Source organism: Podarcis tiliguerta (assembly GCF_965153285.1).
Source record: "Podarcis tiliguerta genome assembly, chromosome: 5".
Classification (NCBI taxonomy): Eukaryota; Metazoa; Chordata; class Lepidosauria; order Squamata; family Lacertidae; genus Podarcis; species Podarcis tiliguerta.
This window is the reverse complement of record NC_139538.1, coordinates 15,338,337-15,365,874: the sequence shown is the minus strand read 5'-3', so window position 1 is coordinate 15,365,874 and position 27,538 is coordinate 15,338,337. Positions and strand designations below refer to the sequence as shown.

The following is a 27,538-nucleotide window of genomic DNA, read 5'->3' as shown; positions in this document are numbered from 1 at the left end:
AAGACGCTGTATCTCCTTTGGCCCCCCACCTCCTGCCACACTGCAGAGAATGGGAGGGTTCAGTCCTGTTGGGTGCTGTTTCATCAGGGTGTTGCCCGCACAGAACACAATAGTGAAGCAGCCAGCAATATTGCACCCTTGGTGGGCAGCTCCTGCACTGCTGCTCCATGTGCTTGGCTATTCTGCCAGGCCTAATTGTCCTCCCCTCTTTGTCTTCCCCTCTCATTGCCCCAATCCATGGGTGCTGCTTACCTGGCTGCTGCTATCACCGTTACATTACTTTGCGCCACCCTGCAAACCAGCTCTTGCACCAACTATATCACCAATGGGGCTCTCCCCAGGATGGCTCGCCTGGCAGCTTCATTTCGTATACCGGATTTTTCACTCTATAAGATGCGCCAGACCATAAGACACACCTAGTTTTTTGAGGAGGAAAACAAGAAAAAAAATACTCTGAATCCCAGAAGATGAAGGCTCCCTGCTACCCTGAAGAGGTCTCGTACGTCTATCCCAGAAGCTAGAACAGCGAGAGGGAGCGCTGGGCAGCGATCCCTCTCCCCGTTCTGGCTTCTGGGATAGCCATGCAGCCTGCATTCGCTCCATAAGACGCACACACATTTCCCCTTACTTTTTAGGAGGGAAAAAGTGTGTCTTATAGAGCAAAAAATCCGGTATTTAGATGCCAAGCGAAAACATTCCTCTTCCCCAGGCCTTCGACTAATTAGTCTACGGCCACTTAAACTGGAAGTTGTGGTGGTATTGTTTTGTTTGTTTGTATTTTTATTAAAAAACTAAACTGCCCTGTCATCCTTGGATGATGTTTGGTATTAAAAATTATTATTATTATTATTATTATTATTATTATTATTAACAACAACAACAACAACAACAACAAATGAATATAATAGTTTTTACTTGGATTATAATTTAGTGATAGGAGAAGTGACTAAAAGAATTCCTGTGTGTACTTTTTGTTCAGTGCATCAGAACCCTAACAAGAGCACATTTCTTTGGGCTCCCTTATTTGTTTTTAGCACCTCAGTTTTAAGTTAAAAGTGGGGGGGGGGGAACCTCCCCAAGCAGCTTACAGACATGAATGAAAAGACAGTTCCTGCCCTCAGGCTTACAATCTAAAAGACTCTACACAAGATGGGACTCAGAGAAGGGAAAAAAGGAAGCTTCTGCACTGGTTCTTAGTTACAGAGGTCTTGTAGACCAGCTTGAATAGAAAGAGTCAGAGGGAAAGGGCTAAAAGTTACTACTTTTTCAGCAAGCTTTGTCCTTCTGTAGTAGCTTGATGGAATGGTTGCTGATGGACAGTTGAGAGAGTAGCCTGATGAATCTGATGTTTCAGTAGAGCCAGTGCTGAATACAGTCGCTCTCTGGGGTTTTTCCTCAGTACAAATTGTATTGTATTGTTTTTTGAGAATATAAATGCTCTTTTTATTTTCAGTGATATTGTGAAGAAGATTGACCAGTCTGAATTTGAAGGCTTTGAATATATCAATCCCCTTCTGATGTCTGCTGAGGAATGTGTCTGAGCTCCCACTTCTGAACTGTGCCATTTGTCGCTGACACATTTTTCTGCATGGATGAACAGTTTGCAGTTGGGATGCAATTAATAAAATGCATTTACCTTTGTCATTTGCTATCAAATAAGAACTTTTCATTAACCTGCTATATAAGCTGGATGCTTTTTATTTGACTATAAGGAAATCTAAAACACTAAAACAGATTTTGCCAAAGTTGAACTTGAAACATCAAGGCAACCATTTTCCTACAGGCTGCCTAATGTGAAATAGAGGATGTTGCCACCTATTCCGCTTGAAATGTAATGCAGCTCTGGGTTCAAAGTGGTCTAATTAAAGAGCACCTGCTTGCATTAAGTGAAATTAACACATCAAGTCCACCTGTCTTCAGTTTTACATGTGTCTGTTGCCAACCCAGAGTAAAATGAGTATGCTCCCTAATTCGTTTGAAGAACCCTTGTTAAACCTGAGTTCTCAGAGCTGGCTAAGAAGCTTACTCGCATTGGTAATGGTAATGTGTTAGACTGAAAACAAATGAAGAGCAGCAGGAGAATTTACATGTACTGCTACAGCCCGCTTCCATTCCATGTATATTCCACATTCAGTGTGAACTGGACATAAAGTTTCATCTTCCATGTTACAATTTTAGCATTGCAATCCTGGGTGCACTTGGAGTAGGCGCCATTAGATTTGCTAGGATTTACTTCTGAGCAAACATGCATAGGATTGTGGTGTAATATTTGCAGTCTCCAGGATACAGTGGTACCTCGGTTTACGAACTCAATCCATTCTGGAAGTTGGTTCTTAAACTGAAACTGTTCTTAAACCGAGGCATGCTTTCCCTAATGAGGCCTCCTGCCGCCGGTGTCCTTCCACCGTTCAGATTTTGTTCTTATGCTGAGGTAAAGTTCTCAAACCAGGACACTATTTGCGGAGTTTGTAAACCGAATCATTCGTAAACTAAGGTACCACTGTAATGCCTTGCTATTTTTTTTTAGACTTGGAAGTGGCACAGCATTTACTTTAGGCTTGACAGAGTCATGGAGAATAGTTGCTTTCTTGACAGCGGAGACCATGGCTGTCTCTAAATAGGACTTTTCTTTCAAGCACCATGCAGTAGATTTGACTCCAAAATTACTTGTCATTCGTTTAATCAAAGTTCTTTGGTGTACATCCTTGCTATGTAAATGAGTGCCTTCTTATTAAGTCTGTCCTTTTCAAAAGGGCTAATAAAATGTATGGTATCAGTTTGAATTAAAAAGAACCAGTAGAGTTTTTTTAAAAAAGAATAAAAATTAAGTATTTAGCAGAAATAGGCAGCTAATGTTAACAAATACAACCTCATGCAGCCAGCTTTATAATTTTGTAGCTTCTGTTAAGGTAGATCAGAATTTATTTTCACTATAGATTTAAAAGGCTAATAGGCTCATACAGCAGCTGTACAGTTTGAAAAACCATTACACTATACCACTACAAAAGGATCCCTCTATTAATGTGATTAGGGAAGTGTGGCTCCTCTCATGGTCCTATACTTACTGCTCTAAGATGTATGCAAAAGTCTAAATAAAAATTCAAACCAGCTAGGTCAGTGAAGATGGGCGTTCTAAAGGTCTGTATATAATTAATATAATGATGTACCGAGAAAAAGTTGCATGCTTTATCTTAAAAGTCGAGGAACTGCTGGCTGGAGATGTCACTTGTGTATTTTGCTTGATTTTTAAATGCTTGTAAAGACAAGGGATTTTCAAAGTGTTTTCGATAATGTAGAAATGTGGACTTAACTTAATAGTTGTCCAGAACCAAGCACATTCTAGTTAGCCTTCTGTGAGTTATTTTTCTCTGCCATTGTGAACTTAATCTATGGTACATTTGTGCATTAAGGCAAAAATTGCCTCTTTGACTAGTATGCATTATCTTCATTGTGCTTTTCAAACACTGGCATGTTGAAGAGGAGGAATTCAACCACTTTGGTACTTTCCCTTGTTAAGCTCATGTCAGTTACAGGGTACATCTAAAAACATTTAATTGTGCTATGTTTTAGATCTGATGAATAGTCTTTCAGTTTTACATTCTTGAAGGGAGACCTCTATAACTTAATAGAGCTAACTTACAACTTGGCTTGTGCCCTCCTATTTTATTTCGACCTTTCTTAATGTATCTGAAATTAGGCCACTAACAGCGGTTTCACTTCATAAGCTGCATGGTACAGAATGACTTATATAAGAGGTACATTTTCTGACTCACAGACTGTAGGTGAGTGAAATTCTCACATCTAAGACTTTTCTTCAAAGCACAAAAGGAGTAAAATTGCAGATGTTACAATGTGCTTCCCACCCCCTTGTATATGTGTGTCTTACTTATTTCATCTTATGGTGTCAATTTTTCACAAAGAACTGAGGGATGTTGAAAGCAAATATCAAGTTTTGTTTCATTTTGTTTTTCATGTTTCCAAACAAGTGCCATGGTATTAAGTTGTTAGTTGTTGTTTTTTAAAAAAAATATATTAAATGTGTAGAGGCTGTCTTAAAATATTGAACAGGGAATTCAGACGTGGACAGCTAATTCAGCATGCTTTTCTGAAGGTAGCCTTTTAGTGTAAACATTGAACTAAATGGGTGCTTCCATCTTGTACTATGTACTTACTTCATTTTGCAGATATTGTATTGTACTGTGTAATCTCTTGTATTTCTGCACACTTTTTTACTTTCCATTTTAAGTTTCAAAATTAAAAAAACCACCAGGGCTTTTTCTTTAAATCCTGTGTTGTACTCATTGTACGCTTTCCTTGAGTATCCTTCTAATTTAGCAATTTTATTTACTTCTCTTTATTACTGCTGGAGAACTCTTGAACATTAGACAGTAAACACATAATTAGTTTTCACAGACGATTAACTCCTCAAATCTTAATTCATCATGGGAGTCTATGAACTGGCATCTCTTCTGCAGGGAAGGGTACGATTTAGGTTATAGTAATGCCAATTAGCAGTTAAGAGAAATGTGCATCGTAAGACGTTCTTCCATCGTTTGTTTACAGCCCTATTGAAAATGCTGAGTTGCAGACTAGGGGCAGGTCCATACTATACATTTAAAGGTAAAGGGACCCCTGACCGTTAAGTCCAGTCATGGACGACTCGGGTTGCGGCGCTCATCTCGCTTTACTGGCCAAGGGTGCTGGCGTTCGTTTGCAGACAGCTTCTGGGTTATGTGGCCAGCATGTCTAAGCTGCTTCTGGCAAACCAGAGCAGTGCACGGAAACGACGTTTACCTTCCCGCCAGAGTGGTACCTATTCATCTACTTGCACTTTGACGTGCTTTCGAACTGCTAGGTTGGCAGCAGCAGGGACTGAGCAATGGGAGCTCACCCTGTCATGAGGATTTGAACCGCCAACCTTCTGATCAGCAAGCCCTAGGCTTTGTGGTTTAAGCCACAGCACCACCCGTGTCCCATACTATACATTTAAAGCATAGTTTAAATATGCTGGTAATAGCAGCACTCTGGCAGTGAAACTATAGTTCCTAAGATTCTTTAGGGGAGATCACATCCTTTGAATGTGTGTAGGATGTGCTTTAAAAGTATGGTGTAGAGCTGCCATGGCTCCCGGCCCCCTTCACACATTACTCAGGGCAATCTTGCGATGTGTTTAAGGAGCGCTTCCCACTTGACAGTGAAACACTGAATCTCAGGAATGAAGGAAGATCACATTCAGACATGTATCAAATCCAGGTGCAGCACCTACATACTTCTTTGTGCCAGAGAAAGGCATTTCCTCCTTTGCTATCAACAGAGCTGTGTTTTCACTGTTTGAAAAAAGAGAATAACATCCAAATGCCTGTTTTAACTTTAGAATTACAGCCAAACAAGTCCATATTGCCTGTTTTTACCTTTTGCTGCTAAGATTTTATCTATTGGCTGTCTCTCCTTTTACCTGCAAAATCAAGCATAATAGTGACCTTGTGTGATGGACAGATTTAAGGAGTCTGTTGCCTAATGGAGCAGACATTGTGGGACAGACTTGTGCCCTGGCTAATCCAAAGAGCTAGTAGGCAACCTTGTCATGTTACTCATCAAGACTCCTGTCTTTGGTTGGAACTACCTATTATGGTGCATCTTAATATCACTCTTTCTGGATTCTGCTTTCCTGGCTTCTCTGCGGCCTATCTGAGTAGCAAAACCTCTGCTTCCACCTAGGTGAAAGGTACTGAGATGAAGTTCGTGCGAGAGTTCCTATGTTTCAGTTCATTACGTTAATGGGTATCTTGGAAGTTGGAGTTATCAAATCTCATGTTGTGGGGTGGGAGATGTCGATCAACACAGTATCCTCACCCAAATCTGGAATATATCTTGCCCTAGACATATGGAGCCTAGTTGTGATTGCGCAGTGGGGAGATACTCTGGACATGGCGTAGAGGTCCTTCACATTTCCAGGGCTGAGCCATGGTATTGAAAGTAGGGTCTTCTAATGCTAAATTCTGGTGGGTTCTGGATCAGATTTTGCTCTTTATTTGTCTATGTGGCTGAAATTCAATTTTAGGAAATGATATTTGTAATTTTCAATGGAAGTAGGAGGAGACAGAACCTGGAAAGTATTATAGTTTTTTACTTCCTTTGACTTCTTTTAAAATGCGTTATGACTTTTTAAAATTAAGGAATGATTTAATTTCTAAATGAGAGGTGATTGGATCTATTTATCAAGGAGTTAGGCTCATTCCATCTCACATAAAATCCATTCTCCCTATGAATATACAGTATAGAGAATAGTTTCTTAGTTAGAAAACAATGGGTGTTTGCACATATTTAAATGAGTTATTTCCTTTTTAGTGCTGTAAAAGTCATGAGCAGGAGGGGGACTTAAAAATTCCCAACCCACCAACTCAAGACAGTTGCTGCCATTGCTGCAAGAGACTGTTATTCTTGGGAATTACTAATATTCTATGTGGTTGTTATAGCCATATGCCTCCCTGCTGCCCCTAGACAAGTGATGCTGTTTCTTGGTAACCATGCTGCTAATTATAGATCAAATGCAGACTTATCTCCCTTTACTGTATCTGTAAACTAACATTTTATATCAAACTTAAAGTGTCTTGCACTGGAAATATAGAAAAAAACTTTGTTATCAAATGGACACCCAAGGATCTAAGTTTGCAGTATAATCAGAATAATATTTGGCATGTCAACAGTTGGGTTTTACAGCTGGGCTTCTAGAATCTTTTAAATGCACTATCAATGGACACAAGAATCTCTGTAAGATTTTGATATCATTATTTGTGCCAATATATTTAGATAGTATTATCACTTCCTCCGCCCAGTATACCTGAAGGAGCGTCTCCACCCTCATCGTTCATCCTGGACACTGATGTCCAGCTCCGAGGGCCTACTGGTGGTTCCTTCACTGCAAGAAGTGAGGTTACAGGGAACCAGGCAGAGGGCCTTCTTGGTTGTGGCGCCTAGCCTGTGGAACGCCCTCCCATCAGATGTCAAGGAAATTAACAACTATCCAACTTTTAGGGAAGTTTTTAATGTTTGAAGTTTTATTCTGTTTTTAATGTTCTGTTGAAAGCTGCCCAGAGTGGCTGCGGAAACCCAGCCACGTGGGCTGGATAGAAATAATAAATTACATTATTATCATTACTCCGCTTTAACTATTTTAATAAATGTTGCTATAATTCACTTGAACCAGCCACAGCTAGCCTTGGAAAAGGGCAATAGCACAGCTGTAAAGTACATGCTCTGCATGCAAAATGTCCTAGGTTCAATCCCTGAAATCTCCAAGTAGAGCTGAGAGTGACTCTTGTTCAAAGCTCCAGTGAGCTGCTGTCAAGAGAAACTACTGAGCTCCGTGCCCTGTCCAAGTATAAGGTAGACTCCTACGTCCTTAAGTGTCTATAGCAGAACTTTGTAGAAGGTAACAGTGATGATTTTAGGGACTGTAGGGTAACACAATACATGACCTATTAGAGATAGCACAAGATAAGTGTTTCAAAATCCACAATAGGAGAATACCTATGTTAGGATCAGATGGGAAATGTCACAAAATAGGGAGCAACATTTTGAGTTCTCCAGCATTCTTCGTCAGACTGAATGCTAAGCAAAGTGGGACGGTGGGGGGGGGGGATGTAGGTTGATGCTAAAGTCATAAAGTCTGCACTGTTCTCAGGTAAAATGGAGTGAAAGAAGATAGAGCAAGCTTAATTATTCAAATCTCTGCCCACCTCCAGGATATGAGGATCACCCACCCAAATCTGGGGTTGTTGCCCAAGTGTTCTATTATTATTGGGAGTAAACAGCATATTATGGCTCAACACTTACAGACAAGCAGAAGGGAAGGATTCTAAATAGCTGGGGCTGATGTCTTAAAGGAATGGGAAGATGAAAAGGGGAATTCTTTGGGTTTGGTCTCAAACCACCACACTAACACGGAAAAGCCTAATGTAAGTGATGGGGAGCTAGCGTTTGATTATTATTTTTTATATCTAGAGTTCCTAACCACATGCATCTATACATTTGGACAGTTGGTATCTATTCTGATTCATAGCTTTAGCTCAAGGAATTGTAGTGAATATGTTTTCCATTTCTCTCCTGGTGTGTTAATTAGATTTTCAGATAATGTAGGAAGCGCATATCCTTTGTAAGTGGTAGATAATGAGAGATGTTCACAAATGGAAATGATGAATTTGAATTAATTCATAAAACAGTGTGACAAAGTGCCGTATACATCTTAGCAGTTTGAGAAACAGGTTTGGTGTGTATGCTAACCAGTTTGACAGGAAGGTTATTTTTAAGTTTTTGTACAACACTAGTCAACACCTCTCTCTTAACATGAAGTAATTTGGAATAGCAATTTTCACTTGTGCATTAAAAATGCAGATCAGTTGTCTCACTTCTCCTTTCACGTGTGGGTGAGAGAGACACCACCTATCAGAAACTACATTAAAAGATGTGAAAGGTGAGCTATAAAGAGATTTTAAAATTGCCTTGTGGAGTTTTTTCTGTGTGCCACGTAGAAAGCTCTTTAAAGGAACTTGTTGTGTTTATTTCATCTTGTATGAGAACTGAAAGCTCTGATCTTTGAAGCTTTGCTGGGATAATGAAGGATGTGCATTTAAAAAGCTGTCCCCATCACTTGTGCTGCTTTCAACATCCTGTGCCCGACAATTTTAACCCCTGACTACTCCCAGTCTTGTGGTTTAAACTAATCCTGTGGCGATGAGTCTTAAGAACAAGTCCTTACAATACGGCATGAATTATTTGAAGGTTGCAAGGTGCCTTTCATTTCAACTTTTAAACACCTGCTGAAAACATTTCTGTTCCACCAGACCTATGCAGGCAATTAAGAATACATCTTTCTGCAATGGTTAATTGATGTCTGTTTTTACTGTACGGTTTTATGTGTACAGTATTGTTATAAAGGGGGACATGAGTGGCGCTGTGGGTTAAACCACAGAGCCTAGGACTTGCCGATCAGAAGGTCGTCGGCGGTTCAAATCCCAACAACGGGGTGAGCTCCCGTTGGTTGGTCCCTGCTCCTGCCAACCTAGGTAAACGGCATTTCCGTGTGCTGCTCTGGTTCACCAGAAGCGGCTTAGTCATGCTGGCCACATGACCTGGAAGCTGTACGCCGGCTCCCTCGGCCAATAAAGCGAGATGAGCGCTGCAACCCCAGAGTCCGCCACAACTGGACCTAATGGTCAGGGGTCCCTTTACCTTTATTGTTATAAACCCCTATCATTCAGCCCAGAGACTGAGATCCAACTCTACCTTTCTGGCAGTTCCTTCATTGTGAGAAGTGAGGCTGCAGGGAACTAGGCAGAGAAAATGAACAACTATCTGACTTTTAGAATAAATCTGAAGGCAGCCCTGTTTAGAGAAGTTTTTAATGTTTGATGCTTTACTGTGCTTAATGTTTTAATTTGCTGGAAACAGCCCAGGGGCTGGGGCAACTCAGTCAGATGGGCAGCATATTATTATTATTATTAGTTTAAAGTAAATAAATTTAGTAAGACCACACATTTAACACCACATCTTCTTAAATAAGTAGCTCTAATACTCCAAGTGCTTCTGGATAGGTTTCCCTTTCTCTAGACTAGCAACACTAGTCAGTTTTAGTGTTTTAGTGTTCAGTTTTAGCAGCTGCTCTTCTTTCTCACTCCAAATTATATTTATACTCTCATTAACAATTCTGTTTTTGATCTGGCATTCATGGAGATAAATTATAATCCATGTATTAGGATTAGTGCAAATTAAAGGTAACATATGAGCAGGGCCAGCACATCCACTAGGCAAGGTGAGGTGACTGCCTCAGATGGCAGGATTCACAGGCAGCAGATCTTGATGTAGATCTTTCTTCCCTCCTCGTTCCTTATCTAGATCTTCCCTGACCCCTTCTTCCCTGGCTGGGAGAGGGTGACACAATTTTGGATTCCTCCTCATGTGCCAAAATGTCTTGGGCCAGCCCTACCTATGAATCTGTGTAAATTGCAAAACTTACTGAATAAATGTCTGGAAGCTAAGAGAACAAACATTTAATATATGTACATTTTAATTTACATGCTGTTTTTCTGCTCATGAGCCCCCAAAGCAGCATACAATCAAATCAAACATCCATCTTTTCAGTAAAAGAGGTATCTGTTTCAAACCTTAGTGCACTATCAGTTTAATAGAATGACTGGCTTCCCCGGTTTCCATTGGCTTTCCAGGCCATAGTGATTTATTAAAATATTAGCTTATTATATCACTATGGGATCAAAGTTTCAAACTTATTTGGTGCTGACATTGAAAATAATTGGAGAGACCAAAAAATCAATAGCCAAAAACCTTCCATCTTCTATTTGCTTCACCAACCAACCTTCCTATTCCAAAGGCAGAACTGCTGAGAAGCTGCATTCCTAAACCCATTTACCTGTGAGTAAGCCTCACTGAGATGCGGGTGGCGCTGTGGTCTAAACCACTGAGCCGCTTGTGCTTGCTGATCAGAAGGTCGGCGGTTTGAATTCCTGCAACGGAGTGAGCTCCTGTTGCTCGGTCCCAGCTCCTGCCAACCTAGCAGTTCGAAAGTACACCAGTGCAAGTAGATAAGTAGGTACCATTCCAGCGGGAAGGTAAATGGCATTTCGGTGTGCTGCTCTGGTTTTGGTGTTCCTTTGTGCCAAATAACCTGGAAAAACTGTCTGCAGACAAACGCCAGCTCCCTTGGCCTGTAAAGTGAGATGAGCGCCGCAACCCCAGAGTCGTCTGTGACTGGACTTAACGGTCAGGGGTCCTTTACCTTTTTTTTTTTAAGCCTCACTGAATTCAGTAGGACCAACACCTATTTCTAATAGGCAATTAGGCTTGCACTGTCTATGTTTTATTACATTCCCCATACAACCTCTAGAATAAAAATACTCAATCAGAACTGAAAATACTCAAACTAATTTTTTTTACATTTATGCTCCCTCCAACAGAGAAAGCATGGATTTAAAATAATTTTCCAGAAAAGAGAAAATCCTCAGGCAAGGAAGAGAACTGGCTTTACCTACAGTGTGAGGCATTCACATACTGAATGGCTCTGCTCCCTAGCAGTCTTGTTCCCCTGGTTAGGTCAGCCAGCAAAGAGCTGGGAGCCTGACTTGCTTTAGCCAAAGAACTTCCAGGCCAGGTTTTTTTTTGTTGTTTTACAATCTAAAAATCAGCATGTATTTGGGTTAAAATAAAGGAATATTTTTTAAATGTTTCTGTTTGTTGTCTGTTAAGTGAACACAATAATATTGGAATACAGAGATTCCTAGATAACACTAACTAGATAGGCTGCCCCCAATCCCAATTCCTACCTGTGAATGGAATTGAATAAATTTGGTAAGTATGCATTATACTACCACTTACCTATGTAACTGTGCTAGTATAGTAATGGTTAGGTTACTCGGGGGTTAAGGAAGAGCAACAATATTTTAAGGCAGAATAAGACTAAGAAGAATTGGAGAATATATACAGTCTTGTTTGTTTTACTACTTCACTCAACATGAACCAATAGGTTTGGGGGGCAGCTATGTGGAAATCCAGGGCAGTTTGCTTCCCATTGCACCCTGCTGCCTAACCCTTTGGCTCTTGCAGCAGCTAAAGTTAAACTATGTCCAATGTAAATAAATTTGCTTGAATTCATCCTTTTACCTCTCCCTTTGCTTTCCTTTGCCAAAAATTGGATGGGGTAAACTTCTTTAGCAAGGACCTGCCATACATATTGATACGCTGCATTAATTAAAAGCAGCTCAGGGTGGTTTACATTAGAGATGGGAATGTGTCTTCTTAGCAATTTATTGGGCTGCGTGAACCTATATCTGGATTGTGGCCCAGACATTTGATGGCATCTGTTGACAGAAAACAGTGCATGTGCATACATGTGCGTTGCACAATGTGCAAGCTATTACACTGCCATTTATTTTCTCCTTCCTTTTCACCCCAATCTTTGTGGCAAAAGCTTAGTGGAAAAACTAACAGCTGGTGCCCATGAGTCTTCAACTGTGTGTTTACACTTTGGTTGCTGGGCAATATGCTTTTTCAGCTTTAAAAAAGTTCAATTAGTAACAAACTTTCACCCAATTACTGTTTAACCTACTGGCACGTAGAAGCAAAGAAGCAGGCAAATCTGGGCGAAGTGTTTTGACTAGGCAAGCGGAGGACAAACAAGCACAGGCAGTTTCACCGTGAGATAAGGGTGGTCGCCCCGGGAGGCAGACAGACAAAGATGTGAGTCACAGCCACAATCCACTTGGGAAGTCTAGTGCCCTCGAGTTAATTGTTATGCGGGGAATGCCTTTGGCTTTCCTGTCTCAGACGCCAAAATCTCCGGGGTAGCTATCCCCGACAACCGCAGCGGAGACGAGCCGACGGATCAGACAAAACCAAGTAAATAACTAGTAAGAAACAACGTGAAAACCGCAGTTTTCAGCTGACTTCCCCTCACTAGCGTTGCTTTCGAGAAGTCCTAAAGCCCGAATGTGACACATGACACGTGCACTCCAGAGGGCGCTGCGGTCCACTCCGGTTTATTTTTGCACGCGTCCTGCTGCGGGAAACCCAACCTGGGCTTTTCGATCCCCGCGTAACGTGTGAAGCGACGCTGAGGCGAAATACGGCACAAGGAAGCGGAGGGCAGACAGGAAGACGCGGGCAGCGGAGCTATTCGGTTGTTGGGCGGCCTGGGAAGAGCGAAGGGATGGTGGGTGCGAGGGGAAGACGTATTCCTGTGTTTATATTCTGGGGGTGGGTGGGCTGGTGGGAAGAGGCGGACACCAGCGGAGCGGGAACAGCTCTATAAATTCCGCGGTTAGTAGGAGGACGCGGCGGCGGCGGCGGCACAGACGGGCTGGCTTTCTCCCAGGCAAACAGAGAGGGAAGGGAAAGTATTGCCTCACGCGCTCTTTCCCTCACACGCAGCGCCGGAGCCAGCGCCAGCCAGCAGCTGGCCCAGACAGTGGGCGGGGCTTGGCGGGGCGCGCGCTCCTGGAGGGTTCGTGCCCGCGCGCCGCCGCCGTCGCCGCCGCCTCCGTCTCAGTCACGGTGGTTTTTCCACCATCGCCGCCGCCGCCGCCTCCTTCCTTCCTTCCTCCTCCTCCTCCTCCTCCTCCTCCTCTGTCTCCGCAGTGAGGTCACGGGTGGGCGGCGCGTCAGCGGCTTCTGCTCCTCTGTCGGGGGCAGCCCGGCTGTGAGGTATGGACGGTGAAGCGGGGGAAAGGACGCTCGCTTCCCTCGGAAGAAGGTGAGGCCGGCCGGCCGGCGGGACCCTCGGGGAGCAGGAGGAAGAGAAGCGGGCAGGGGGAGTTGGGCGTGGGGGGGGGGAGACGAGGGTGTATGTATTGGGGGGGGAGCTCCGTGTTTATACTGAGGCAATGGTGGGGGGGGGAGAGAAAGGGATGGTCCCAGGGAGGAAGGGTGATGGGGGAGGGGAATGGAGTGGGGTTAGCCGAGAACAGTTGCAGTGTGTGTGTGTGTGTAGGGATGGTGTGTGTGTGTGTGTGTTGCAAATGGGGTGCCGGGGAGGGGGGAGAAAGACTCGCCTCCTGTCCGGAAGGGGGATGGGAAATAGGCTTCCTTTTTGGAGGTGGGGGTAATTATTACTTAGTGTTGTGTGTGTTTCGGGGAAGGATCGCTTTCTTGATGGGGATCGGACTAACAACCTCCCTTCAAAGAGGGTGGGGGGGGAAGGATTTCCTTAAACATTTTATTTATTTAATGCAATAAACTAGACAAATATGCACGAGTGGGGTGGGTGGAGGGAGGTTGTTCTGGAGAGCAACGTCGGCCTGGGAAGGGAAGCTGTGGCGTCGGGGGGGGGGGAGGTTGGGGGAGGACAGAGAGAGAAGGGGCGATACGGCTGGAGGCGGGAGGAGGTGAAAATCTGAGGGCGTCTTTGGAGAGACTCTTTGCAGACACTCCGCCCCACACGGCCTAACCTTCCCTCTCTCCCCCCCCCCCGGTCGCCTCTCTGCTAGCTAGACTTAACCTTCCTCGCCGCCTGTCGGGGGAGGAGCGTCTGCAGCAGCAGGTTAAGTCTGATGCCAGAAGGGAAAGGAGTTTAGTTCAGGGCAGGGCAGGGAAATTCCACGAGAAGAAGAGGAGGAGGGGGGGTTGGGGTTCTGGGGCTGGAGGTGTGGAAGGAGATTCCTAGTAGAAGGCGGTGGGGGGAACCGGGGGTGGGGGCGGGTCAGCAGCAGCAGCAGCTTCTACCAGGAATGATTCAGCGCAGGATGTTGGGGGGGGGGCTGGGGGGGTGGAGGGCCGCTTTTGTCGGGCCTCAACCCGGGGTTTGCAAGCAAAGGCACACTCGCATTGGCTGTGGGAATGTTAAGTCATTGCTTTAGGATGTTTCATGAGAACAGAAGTGTTTGTGGAGGAGGAGTTTCCAGACTATAAGGTACTGAGTGAGTGGCTTTCAAAGATTTCCAGCTGCAGGGAACAGTTTCCCACACAGACCGACTTTTCTGCTGAGGAACCCCTTGCTCACCTGCTCTGGAATGCCTGTGTATTGCAGAGGATTCTGGGAAATGTTCTAGGGTGTGCACACTGTTCCAGCAATCTGGTGGGCCTCCCCGTTGCTCAGTGTAAACTAAAGGGAGTGGATCTTAGAATAGACAGGTCCAGTTTGCAAAGGCAGGGTGGTGGAAAGTACTGAGTGAGCTTTCAAGGACGCTTGTTTACCATCTTCCCATTGAGGACGCCCTTATACTTTTCTAAGGAATCCTCTGAAGCAGTTTAAAAATGGAGGCTAGTAGCCTTTTCTGCAGTGGCTCCCTGTTTGTGGAATGTTCTCCTCAGGGAGGTTCGCCTGGCACCTTCATTATACACCTTTAGGTGCCAGATGAAACCGTTCCTCTTCAACCAGGCTTTGAGCTGACTAACATCCTATATCATTTTAAATGTGTTTGTGTTCTTGTTTTGTTTTTATTATGTATATTGTGTTTTTCTCTTGTATTTTTATGCTGTGAACTGCCCTGAGATCTACGGATGAAGGGTGGTATGCAAATTTAAATAATAATAATACAGATATTTATATATTTGAGTGTTTCTTCAGGAGGTGGCTTACTGTGGATGGGTGTATAAGAATTACAGTGGTACCTTGGGTTACAGACGCTTCAGGTTACAGACTCCACTAACCCAGAAATAGTACCTCGGGTTAAGAACTTTGCTTCAGGATGAGAACAGAAATCTCGTGGCGGCAGTGGGAGGCCCCATTAGCTGAAGTGGTGCCTCAGGTTAAGAACAGTTTCAGGTTAAGAACGGACCTCCAGAATGAATTAAGTTCTTAACCTGAGTTACCACTATATTGCAAAAAGACTTTGGGAGAAGAAATTCTGTGAGATTTTGCATGTCTTTGGGAGGGTAGAATAAAGGGAATCTTAGGTGGATATTAGTAAGGTTAATGGTTCTTTGTGGCATCTTAAATGATTTTTAGGGGAAAGTCTTTCTCTGTGATTTTTTTTTTTGTAGGGCTAGGTTTGGATGGAGTGTGGTAATTTGACAAAAAGTTGCTCTGGGAATTGGGAAGCTCTGATTGTCTTTGGGGTAAAATAAATCATGTAATTGTGGTATGTGTGTTGAGGAAGTCTGGAGAAAGACTATTTTGAAAGCATATACATTTAGTCATGGGAGAAGTGAGCTGATTTACATGGTAGATTTTCGAAACTAGTGATCTTAGGGAGTGAGGAACTCCTGTGCTAAATGTGTCCCGTCCCACCCCCCACAAAAAATGCTGAATATTAACCAGAAACTAGAAGGGAAGAGTATAGGCAGTTCATGCGTTGAAAGGGAAAATACATTATGTTGGAGTTGCTTTGTCTGAAGCAACAGTAGTGTTGTCATTCTTTATTATTGCATGAGAAACCTAAGTTCCAAATGTAAAATGTGTATGGTTGCAGTGCACTTATTTGTGTTTTATATACCAGTTTCAAAAGGCTAAAGGGAACTTTGATTTTTCTAGGACTTCTGTAGATTCTGAATTTACCAAGTATGAGAGAAGTGCTCCTTTTTTCAATTCTACAAATTCCAAGAGTATTTTATTTTACTTAAACATGCAATAATTTGTTTCCAAACATTATTGTTTTCTCATCACCCCTGTATTTCTAAATAGCCTATATTGTGTAGATTCACTGTGTGATGAAATTGAGAGGAGTTAGCTGGTGATGGGGGTTGGAGACAGCAGAGATAACAAATATGTGAATTGGGAGGGGGTGAGAAATGCATTACTATGAGAGAGAGAGAGATTTATGGGGAAATGTTGGAGAATTCTGAGACCAGGAAATAGCAATTGGGGCAAGAGGAGAAGGGAACAAAGCTGGTGGAAGAGAAACTAACACTTGTCTCCCCTATGTTGTTCCATTCCCCTTCAAAATAGGTTATGGGGTAAATACTGAGTGGAATGTGAGTAAAGCGAACAGAATATGTAGGGGGGGGGAGGAGAAGTCAAGTGGAATGTCTGCTTTGCTTACATTCTGCCTAGCTAACTTCAGAACCTGTATTATATGCAGGACAGGCTGTCATTTCATAATATGTTTAAACAGTTGATACATTAAAATGGAGGGGGTGGATAAGATATCAGGAGTGCACATGTCTGTATTGTTGAATATGCACAGGTGAATAAATGGGGAACAGGGAGAAGAAATACAAAGATGTGTGCCGGAAGAAAACATGCCTCCTTCCCCCACAAGTCGGGCTAGGCAGCTTTTGGAAATCCTGAGCTGTTCAAGGCTCTATATGTCAAAACCAGCACTTTGAATTGGGCCTGGGAACTAATCGGCAGTCAGGATTGGTGGGTCAGAATGTAATATGCTCAAACCATCTTGCCCCAGTGTGCAGCCTGGCCACCAATTCCTGCACTAGTTGGAAGTTTCCGAACTGTCTTCAGAGGCAGCCCTGTGTATAACACACCACAGTAATCTAAGACAGAGGTTACCGGAGCATAGACAACAATGGTTAGATAGAGGTGCAGATAGGAGTGCAGCTGGGCCACCTGCCAAAGCTGATAGAAGGGCTCTACACCACTGAGGCCAGCTGAGCCTCAAGGGACAGTAAAGGATCCAGAAGTACCTCAAACTGCATACCTGCTACTTCTGAGGCAATTCAACCCCTCCAAGAGCAGGCAACCTCACATCCATCCAGTCTAGGGAGCTGCCCTAGATCTGGATTGAGCTTCAGTTTGTTGGCTGTCATCCAGTCCATTACCAAGGCAAGATCTTGAGAGATCATGGATTTCTTGTGAATAGTTTTGGTTCTAAGGAAAAATACGCATAGCTATCTCTTTTATTTGACTATTCTTGATTAAGTGTCTGAAAGTAATGCTCAGAATATTTTAACAAGATAAAGCTTTTGTAACTCAAGCTTGCACTCTCACCGATCAAAATATGTTAGTTCAGGAAACACTATTGCTGTGTTAAGTGTGCATATTTAAAATATATGAATTTAATTTGAAACTGTTTGATTGCTTTGGTACATTTCTGATTATAAAATGCCTGTCTGTTTTTCTACCCCTCATTCAGATTTTGTGAAAGGATGAACCCAGGAAATCAATTTTGCTGATAGCTGGGAGTTAATTTTCATTATTCGCAATGGTCGCCTTTATACATATAGTTACAACCAAGAATCTAGGATCAGCTTCCACTCGAATGTTTATTGGTGAATTAACACTGAAACTGATGGAACTGGAAAACTTTGTTGGACAGTAAATCCAAAACCTTGTCTATGATAGTGCAAATAACAAGATTTGTTACATAAAGCTCCCCCTCTTATAGAAGTGTAGGTTTGAAAGCAGCACATCTCAGACTGTGAGAACTTCTGTGTTCTGATGGAAGAGCCTGTAGACATTGAAATCTCCTTCAAAGCTTAACTTTGTACTAAATCACAGTTTTCTATTGGATCAAAATCACTGATCAGTTTCAAGACCAGTGACTTGAAGATTTGAGGAAAACCTTTTTATATGTGCATTGGGTTGTTCGTTTTATATTTAGTTAATTAGAGAAAAAGTATTTTTGAATGACATATTTCTAGGCGACTCCTTAACTTCAAAGGCTGTGATTTTAAATGCAAAGTGTTGAACTTTGCATTTACCTACTTTGGTGTCTTATTTAATTAAAAGCAGCCATACTGGTTGAGCAGCTGAGACAACCAGGAATTGAGATTTTAAAGACCTGCCAGTGATCAAACCTCAGAGTCACCTCTCTAAAGTTTAGCTATGGAAGCTGCACAGACAAACTTTCCCCGTGGTTGTCAGTCAAAGCAAAAGGAGACTGCAGCAGAAGAAGAGGACAGTCCTCCAGCAAAAAAAGCAATGACAGAAATGCATGTAAAACAAACGGTGGTAAATAAGTTGTCAACAATAAAGAAGGAACATTTGGATGAATGTGAAGAAAACTTTATGGAGGACAGAGAGGAAGATGCCAAACCAAACACTGCTGCAGCATCTGAGCCCTTGAACTTAAATCCAGGGCTGAAACATACACTGGCACAATTCCACTTAAGTAGTCAGAGTTCGCTGGGAGGACCAGCAGCATTTTCTGCTCGCCATTCTCAAGAAAGCACGTCTTCTGTCTTTGTACCTCTCCCATCGCCCCAGATCCTTCCTGGTCCACTGCTTGTTCCTTCCGACAGCTCTACGGAGCTGACACAGACTTTATTGGAAGGGGAGTCTATATCTTGTTTTAACGTTGGAGGGGAACAGAGACTTTGCCTGCCTCAAGTCTTGAATTCTGTGCTCCGTGACTTTTCTTTACAGCAAATTAACACAGTGTGCGATGAACTTTACATCTATTGCTCTAGGTGCACTTCAGACCAGCTTCACATCTTGAAGGTTTTGGGAATCCTTCCGTTTAATGCCCCGTCTTGTGGGCTGATCACACTGACTGATGCTCAGAGACTATGCAATGCATTGCTGCGCCCTCGCACTTTCCCTCAAAATGGCAGCCTGCTTCACGCGAAGAATTCACTGGCCCAGCTAAAAGAGACAGGCGGTGCCTTTGAAGTAGAGCACGAATGCTTGGGAAAGTGTCAGGGTTTATTTGCTCCACAGTTTTATCTGCAGCCAGATTCGCCATGTATCCAATGTTTAGAGTGCTATTCGATGTTTTCTCCCCAAACATTTGTGATGCATTCTCATCGAGCTCCTGACAAGAGGACCTGCCACTGGGGCTTTGAATCAGCTAAATGGCATTGCTATCTTCATATTAACAAAAAATATCTAGGCAAGCCAGAAGAGAGAAATATGAAGCGTCTCTTGGAAGAAATGAAAGAAAAATTCAGTATGAAAAATCAGAAAATAATCCAGGCTAAAGTAAGTTTATTTATAGTTGTAAAATATTTGCATTTAATTAACATTTAAAATTGCATTAAAAGTGTTCTAAATATGTGTTTCCTAAATGTAAATTGGACCCTTTAAATTTTTGAAAAACTTAAGTTGTTATCGGGAAGTGTTATGGCAAATACAACAAAATAACACTTCAGTGTTTTAAAACCCAGGGATATTATATAAGCTAACAAGTTTGGAATTTTACTTCTTGCTTCCTAACTGACTTAAGTGCATGGAACATCAATTAACATTGATGTACAGACTTGCCTGTTTGATTTTACTTCACACACACGCATGCATGGTTGTTATAAATAGCTTGGCACCAGGCAATGATAAATGTAACCACGGAGCACTGTCCATTCTACAAAATATGAGTTATTGTCTTTTTCATTAGGTGTTATATGTTGTAAATTGTTCCACAGTTAAATATGGCTAAAGAAAATAGTTAGAAGTCATTGTGCTTTATTTTAAAAGAGCACCAAAAGAATACAAATAACGAGACCCACAGATATCTTTTATGCTGGAGCATAGTGTTTAAATATCTATAATTATCTTTTCCGTTATAGATTATTATTGTGTCTACTTTTAAAATTCCAGAAGCACTTCGTATTTTCTGCCTTCTAAATAGAAATATGTTGTTTGTTTCAATTCGGAGATGTGAACACCTGGAGAAATTTTATATACAAGTAGCCTTTAGGAGTTTTTTCGTTGTCCATACTATATACTGTGTCTTTCATAACACATCAAAGAAACTACAAATGCACAAACATACGAAGCTGCCTTGTATCATCTGCCTTGCCTGACAGAGGTTCCCCAATGTTTCAGCCTTTTCCTAGCATGTGTTGCTTGATTTCATCTAAGCTGGCTTGGAAATCGTATGAATTGAACTTGAGACCTCCTGCATGCAAATTGTGAGCTCTGTCACTGAACTATGGTCCCGCTCCAAAAACTCAACAAAGCTTATTTTGATGGGTGGAGGTTGTCAGAAACTGAGCAAGCAAGAAGCACCAAGAGATTCTTTTTAAGCCAGTGTAGATGAGAAGATGGGAAATATGGGCTGGCAGGGTTCAGGCAAGGGTCTCTGACAGACCTATCTGGAGATATGGGGGATTGAACTTGGGACCCTCTGCATGCAAAGCAGATGCTCTACCACTGAGCGATGGCCTTTATTGAGAGTGACTCAGGATCAGTTCCTGGAATCTCCAATTAGTAGTCTTGGATAGCAAGCTAGGGAAAAACCCTGCAGAGATGTTGGCAGACAGAGCAGATGGTAATGGGCTAAAAGAGCCAGTAGTTTAATTTGGTTATAAGGCATCTTCACATGTTTACGTGGCCCCATCTGATGAAGGCAGCAAGCCTCATCCACAAAGTGTGATGCAGTCATTTCAAAATGCAGTTTGGGCATATCTGTAGCCATTTCAGCTTCATGCTTACACACCTAAGAATTCTCGAGAGGAGGCATTAAGATGGGTGGAATTGTTGCGTGTATCTTTATAAGGGTAGTGGCAAGCTGTAACTCAATTCCTTCATGGAGAGCAATTGCTATACTGGTGGTTGCACATACCTACATTGAACTTTCCATATCTGTAAATTTCAAATGTCCATGATATGTACCAAAAACCCCCACACACTTCCCCTCCGTTATGCTTGATGGGAAAACAGGAGGTGGGAACTCCGAATTCATAACTAGCAAAAGCTTAACTGGCTACAAATGAAACAGCACTAACTTACTCCATCTAAAAGACCAGGTTTTCTAGAGGCGAAACTTAGGAGAGGGGGAAAAGCTAATCACTACCTTTTCCATTTATTGCTTTTCCAATAGTCAATAGTCATAGCAAATAGATAAAAGTTGTAGGATTTTGGTGGATCAACTTCTGTTCATGGATGAGTATATAAATCAGTCCATTTAATCATAGGCAAGCTTCTTCATTTTTCTTATGCTGTCTGCCTGTTGGGAGAAGTGGAGGATAAGTAAAATAAAGTAGCAAGAAGTACAGTTCATGTGAGGTTTTGCCTAGAGGCGTTGTCTCAGCCATGAATTGTCCATTGACTGGCAATAATACAGCTCTAAATGAATGTTGGACCACAGATGGGTGATTGGGAGCTTACTTGTTCTAGGTACATAGGCCAAGAAGATACTGAACTTGTTATGGCAACAGAAACTATAAATTTCCCAGCTTAATCAGGTTTATATGATCATTAAAGATGTAGCAAGTGTGTTGCTGTTCATTAAATGACAACACAGCTTAAGGTATGGTAACTCATTAGACAATATTTTGGCTTACCTTAAAAGAAAATGATTGATACATTGTGTCCCACGGCTTATAAACAACCTCATTATCGTTTTGTTGCATTCTTGCAATATGGCTAATGAAGGGCTATGTATTACCAAAATATTGTGCTGCGTTTACATATTGCTGTATAAATACAGATGACCTTTCCATGAGCCTTCACAATATGAGTTTTAATGAGTGATTTGTGCGAGAGGGAGAATTTAAATAAGGACACAACGACTGCTATGAAGACTATGGTTTTGTTGATGTGCCAATGTGAGACTCCTCATACTTAATAGGCCTGGGCTATCTCGTGGATAGAATATTAAATTACAGTTTCAGGGAATTATATTCTCATCTCATCTTATGTGTAGAATAGTGCTTGTTTGGTAATGGGTGGTTACCTAAAATATGGAAGAAGCGTAGAACTAAGGACCTCTCTATCCGTATTCTACACTCAACAAGATTCCTTAAAATAACACACATGTTCACCTACCTACCATCCTCCCTTCCTGCTGGAGGCAGGGTGTTAGCATGTTTGTAGTTGAGCAACTATGCATTTGCATGAAGAAACAGAAGGGACTGCACTGATCTTATTGTGTATTGAACATACCTCTGAACATCATTCCAAATCCCCTTTCTTTCCCTAGTGGGAGGAAAGAAATATATAACTAAAGCTGGTTACATCTGAGTTGTGGTGATTCACCCTCTTTATTTCTAGAGGAACTATTGCTGTTGGGTTTGGGCAAGTTATCTGTAAAATGCAAGACAGTTAACATTATCCCAGGAGTAATTGCGCATCTGGGTAAGAATGATACAACTATATCCTCTCCTTTAGCTTAACAGAATGTAAAATGCTACTTAGAGCTTTTATAAGGAGAATTTATATGGGTGAGAATAGGAACATCCTTATCCAGCATTAACAGGAATTCTAGAAACACTCTGCTGCTTCAGCAGTGCTTCTAACACTTCTGAGATGTGAAAAGCAAAGTAGCAAAAGAATAGTTAAGATGCAGTGATTCTGGGGATCTTCACATTTTGATGAGAAAAAATAGGGGGTGGAGGAGGGGTAGAGGAATGCCCTTCTGCTAATATGAACTACACCTAGCTGGCTTTGGCTGACACCCCCCCCCAAAGACTCTAAATATATTGTAAGTGCTGAAAATGCAAGAATCAGAGAAGCAGTGCTGCATAAGAATTACTCAGGAGGGCAGGGGGAAATGCAAGACATGCCTTTATTTAAAAATAATGTTACTGTTGAAACTTTTGGTCCAATCCTTTTAAAACCACAATGGCGTGATAAATTTTTATTTGATTCTCATAATATGTTTGCATGTTTTTAATTAATTATGATTTGGGGAAGGTTGAAAAGCGAACTAAGTACAGTATCCAAAGCCATAGTGCAAGGTGTTGTTGCCTTCAAGTGCAGAGTTGTTAAAAGGATTGGCATTATCTATGGAGCTGAGATGTTCCATCATTTTTCAGTAACCTCATGACGGATGTCGTGTCCTCCTTGTGACACAATTTGGGAGAAACAAATATTTTTGAAGGCAAGTCCTAATGATTAGGAACTCCGGCTGTTTTCAGTTCCTCTGGTGCACATATACATCTCCATGTGTCTTGTGAAAATAGTGTTTTGTCTCCTCCGCTTAAGCATATGAAATGACTCATCATGGTTTAGCACATACATGAAATGTGCAAAGGGTAAGAAAAAGATCTGCCTACAGATGCAAGCACTTTGATACGCTGAGACAGATTTGCCCCGGGGAGGATCCTTGTCTTGAAGTTTCACCATCTGTGATCTAAACACAAACATACTAAAACTCTGTTTCTGTTCTCTGCTTCTCAGTTTCACTATGAATGCTCTCTGCAAAGTTGGTTCTTGGAACAAATTTGCTTTTTAATTTCACAGTATAACTGAGTGGTGAGTAATGAGTAGCCAAAGCACACGCTGGCCCTCAGGTATTCTCAGAAGCGTTTTTTTAAGAACTCAGATTTATGCTTTTTTAGCTGGGATAGAACAATGAGAAGGCAAGGTCATGGGCTAATGGTAAAACTGAATTAATTCTACATCTCTGAAATTCTCACTCTTAACAATTTGCAGTTATCACACAAATTGAGACGCTATTTCACATGCAATAGTGCTTTCCATTTAGGCTTTTCGTCCCATTTGAAGTGGCCCAATTTATCCCAATACAACACTTTTCCTACAGAAGAAACATTGTTTGATGTATATGTATGAAACACATTTTGAAGTGGCAAAGCCATGTGGCTTTTGCAGACAAGGTTTGCATCTAGACTTCTGCCAGCTCCTCTTCGTTACTTTTTTCTATAAAAAGTCTACCTGGCTAATTTGCTTTCTGATTAAAAGAAAGAGGCTGAAGCCAGTAACTAGGCTTCCTGATCTGAGATTTTTCAGTTCTTATTCTACAGTGCTCCTTCACTGGGGGAAGAACAACATTGTTTGTTCATTCTCCGCAGTCATGTCCTATACTTGCTGAACCTTCAGAAATGAAAGTTGAAATTCTCAAGGTTCTTTTAAGCTGTCATATTTGAAATAAGTATTTTATCTGGCCATGGAAACCCTAGCTCCTTCCCCATCTTTATCCATTATGAAGGTTTCATACTGATATACATTGCTATGATGATGGTATTAAGAACCTTGAATTAAAATCCCACATGCTGCCATTGACGCAATATATGAATATTTCTGAAGCATGTACTTTGATCAAAAGAAGCACAGGATCACTTTTGGTCACTCATGGGGGGCTTTCAAGCCCACCCCATGCCAGTATGGGAGCATTGTCCAGAGCAGGGTCCTATGTGTGGCATAGTATATTTATTGTAGTAAAAAAGCTGGAAGATGACCAGTTTTCAAGAAAACTGCCAATTCTTTCATCTGTAATTGGAATGGGGAAAACTGAGGTAATCTTGCTTTTCTACTGTTGCTTCTGTTTTGTTGCCTTGTAATTTCTTCTGCCGAATTAGATGACATTGGAGAAATAATTGTAAATCAGTTCCTCCAGATCATAACTCTCACAACTGGAATGTTGTATCATAAAACATAAATGCTGATTTATTTTTTTCCTCCTCAGGCAGATTCTCAGTATAACCTAGAATTTCAACAATGGTATCCAGTTGTAAAGCAGGAAGCAGATTCCGTTAATCAGCCGCACTCATTCATGCATCCCAGGTAAACATCCTTTTGTCAAGAATATAAGCAGTGAATGCACAACTTGAAGTTTAGAGGTGTAGTCCATATTTTGCGCAAGGATAAGTGAACGTTCTACAGTTTGGTCACATATGTAACATGTGTCTTAAGAAATTATTTCTTAAGAAATAATTATAGGCCTCCTGAGCCAGAGATGTGGAGGCTGTGATTCCCCGTATACTGTTGGATTCTATCTCCCTTCAGAATTATAAGTATCCTGACCTCAGCCAGGAATTACAGAATTTGTAATCCAAAAGCATATGGAGGGCCAGATATACCCCATTCTGCTCTAGACCAATCTAGAGCTGAACTTTGGTATTATGAGCCACTTCTTCCAAAGCAGTTTCTACTCTTTTTTCCCTTCTCCTTTTGGTACACTCACTGCAGTTGCTGTTTTACAACTCTTGATTTCTTTGTAAAACTTAGCTTTTGTGCAAGAGTGATATTTACCTGACTTGTATAAGTTTTGTGCAAGATTCATAGAGGTCTTGTGCAAAAGCACCTTATTAACAAACGTATATCAATAGAGCCCAGTGTATGTACTGCAGACTCCAAGGTAATCTGTCGCATGTACTCTGTGGCATTCCTGAGAGAACAGTTCCTTTGCACCAGGTTGCTGACATTTGTTTGTGACTTCAGCATGGGCAATTGATGGAAATGGTCATACTCAATTGTGAAGTTTCAGCCACCAGAAACAAAACAGGTAGCTTGTGCGATCAGGTAAGGAGCAAATGAAAGTAGGGTGTGGCAATAAAGGCCACACACCCAAATGTCATCTCATGGGACAAACAGCCCACAGCCCATTTGTTAATGACCTTCCACATCCAGCTGTTATTTTATGTATTGCACCTTCCACATTAAGGTGAAATCCAGAATAAATGCAAACAATTAATAATAATCAGCTGGCATTTTGGTGATGTCTTGTGAGTATGGTGAAAAACATCTGTGCCTAAGCAGCGCTGATTCTGCAATAAATGCCTGTCTGGGACCACATTCATTCTTTTCCTCCAGAGACTTAAACCAGCTGCTAAGAGAAGACCTGCTTGAACACTTCAGGTGCATATGTAGGGAAAATTACTACATAGTTGCTTGAGTGACTGAAGGTGGCTGGCCGGAATATGGGCCTTTTAAGCTTTGTCAAGCGGATGTTGAAAGGAGGAACCTCAGAAAGTGGATTCTTTGTTCCTTGCTCCTTCCAGACCAGTGCAAGTGTAACAGCATTTTCACTGTTCTCTTGGAACCTGTTGTGTCTCCTGGCTCTTCTATCCCAGCTCTTCAGCCCTTCAGTTACCTGCACCTTTTGCTTTAGAGCTTTCGCTTTACTATGCTATGGACTTAGCCCTGCAAGCAATCCATTTCTGCCCCACTCGCATTTTTCTCCAAGCTGAGCTCTTCCGACTTACCTGCAAGGTTGATTACCCTGCTGTAGTTGACACAGATTTCTCTGTTGCCTCTCTCTTAGACTTGCCGGCATATACAATTTAGGCTAATGTAAAGCTGGATGTGTTACAGCAGCAAGTACCAATGTAGTTAGGAAGCAGATTCCTAAAGCGGATGGCGGTGAGGGGTGATTTGTATCGGCCTGTCAAGGAGCTGCTTTTCTCAGGCTAGATTTGGTCCAGAGTTAATTGGGCATATATTGTTGCACTGTGTATGTGTGTGGGTGTGCGCAATAGTAACTTCAATCTATATTCAAAAGTTGTTTTAACATTAAATTGCTGCATGGGAGACTCCACTTGCGCTGTATAGTTGTCCGTCAGTCTCACAAATTAAACGCAGCTGTCTTTCAACCATGTGAAGAGTTGATACGCTTCACAGCTCACGGAAACCATGGGAAGCTCTGCTCTGCTGATGACATGTCTGTATAATGCTGATGTAGCAGTTGAATTATCACATGCGCCGTTCCTCAGCTAATTTCACAAACAGAGCACATTGCTTCATTATGGTCACATATCTACCAGCCAAACAGATTCCCTCTGTCCCAGGTATTCGTAATAGCTTTCAAAATGTATCTGGCTTCCATCCCCCAAAGAGAATTTCTTTAAAAAAATTTTTTTTATTGCACATTATTATTTCTACAGCATAACACAAATGGAAAAAACAGGAAAATGGAAGAGAAAACATTAAAACAAGCTTAGCCAGTACAGCATGAAGCTGTTAATCTCAGGGTTATGGGTTCAAGCCTTGCAGGGTCTTGGGCTTGATGGCCCTCATATTCCCTTCCAACTATGCAATTCTATGATTCTGTGACTAAAATTTGCTTAGCTAATTGTGTTCTTTGCACCTTCCTTTTCTAAATAGCGGTATGAATTCCCGTGTAGTTGATATTGGGAATAAAATATTATTTAAACTGCATAGGAAATAAAAGTAGTTGAGGCTGCAACGCTGCACTTTTGAAAGTATGCTTTTAGGATTTATATGCTGCTGTTAGTGTTCAAAGCACTTCCATGTACACAGGATTGCCGAGGTAGTGTACAAGAACCTGCAGAACACGGTGGTGGTGTTATCACTTTCTATAGTGCAAATTTTGGAGAGTGGGACGGATGTGATGAATAGAGGCTTGGACTAGGTTATATGAAGAGTCATCTGCTACAGTATGAGATTATCTGAACTCTTCATTATTCATCAGTGGCCCCCATCTGAGGGTTACACCACTTCCTGAAGTTCAGTGGATAGTGAGAAGGCCATATTTAGCATTCCCTCCTTAGAGGATTTCTC

The 27,538-nt window shown here is 41.9% G+C and overlaps 2 protein-coding genes across 3 annotated transcripts in view; both read left to right on the top strand.

Annotated features, from left to right (window-relative positions):
- The window catches only part of PRKCI (protein kinase C iota), a 34,607-nt gene extending 30,322 nt beyond the window's left edge, over positions 1-4,285 (top strand). For both annotated transcript variants that reach the window (XM_083442201.1, XM_083442200.1), the window contains exon 19: positions 1,454-4,285. In XM_083442201.1, the coding sequence (XP_083298327.1) occupies positions 1,454-1,541 (88 nt within the window). In that variant the 3' untranslated portion in view covers positions 1,542-4,285. The remainder of the gene's footprint in view (positions 1-1,453) is intronic.
- An 8,717-nt stretch (positions 4,286-13,002) lies between these two features.
- SKIL (SKI like proto-oncogene) overlaps positions 13,003-27,538 on the top strand; it is a 33,628-nt gene continuing 19,092 nt past the window's right edge. The window contains exons 1-3 of the mRNA XM_083442142.1: positions 13,003-13,261; positions 17,535-19,321; positions 24,705-24,802. Coding sequence (XP_083298268.1) covers positions 18,227-19,321; positions 24,705-24,802 — 1,193 coding nt within the window. The 5' untranslated portion in view covers positions 13,003-13,261; positions 17,535-18,226. The remainder of the gene's footprint in view (positions 13,262-17,534; positions 19,322-24,704; positions 24,803-27,538) is intronic.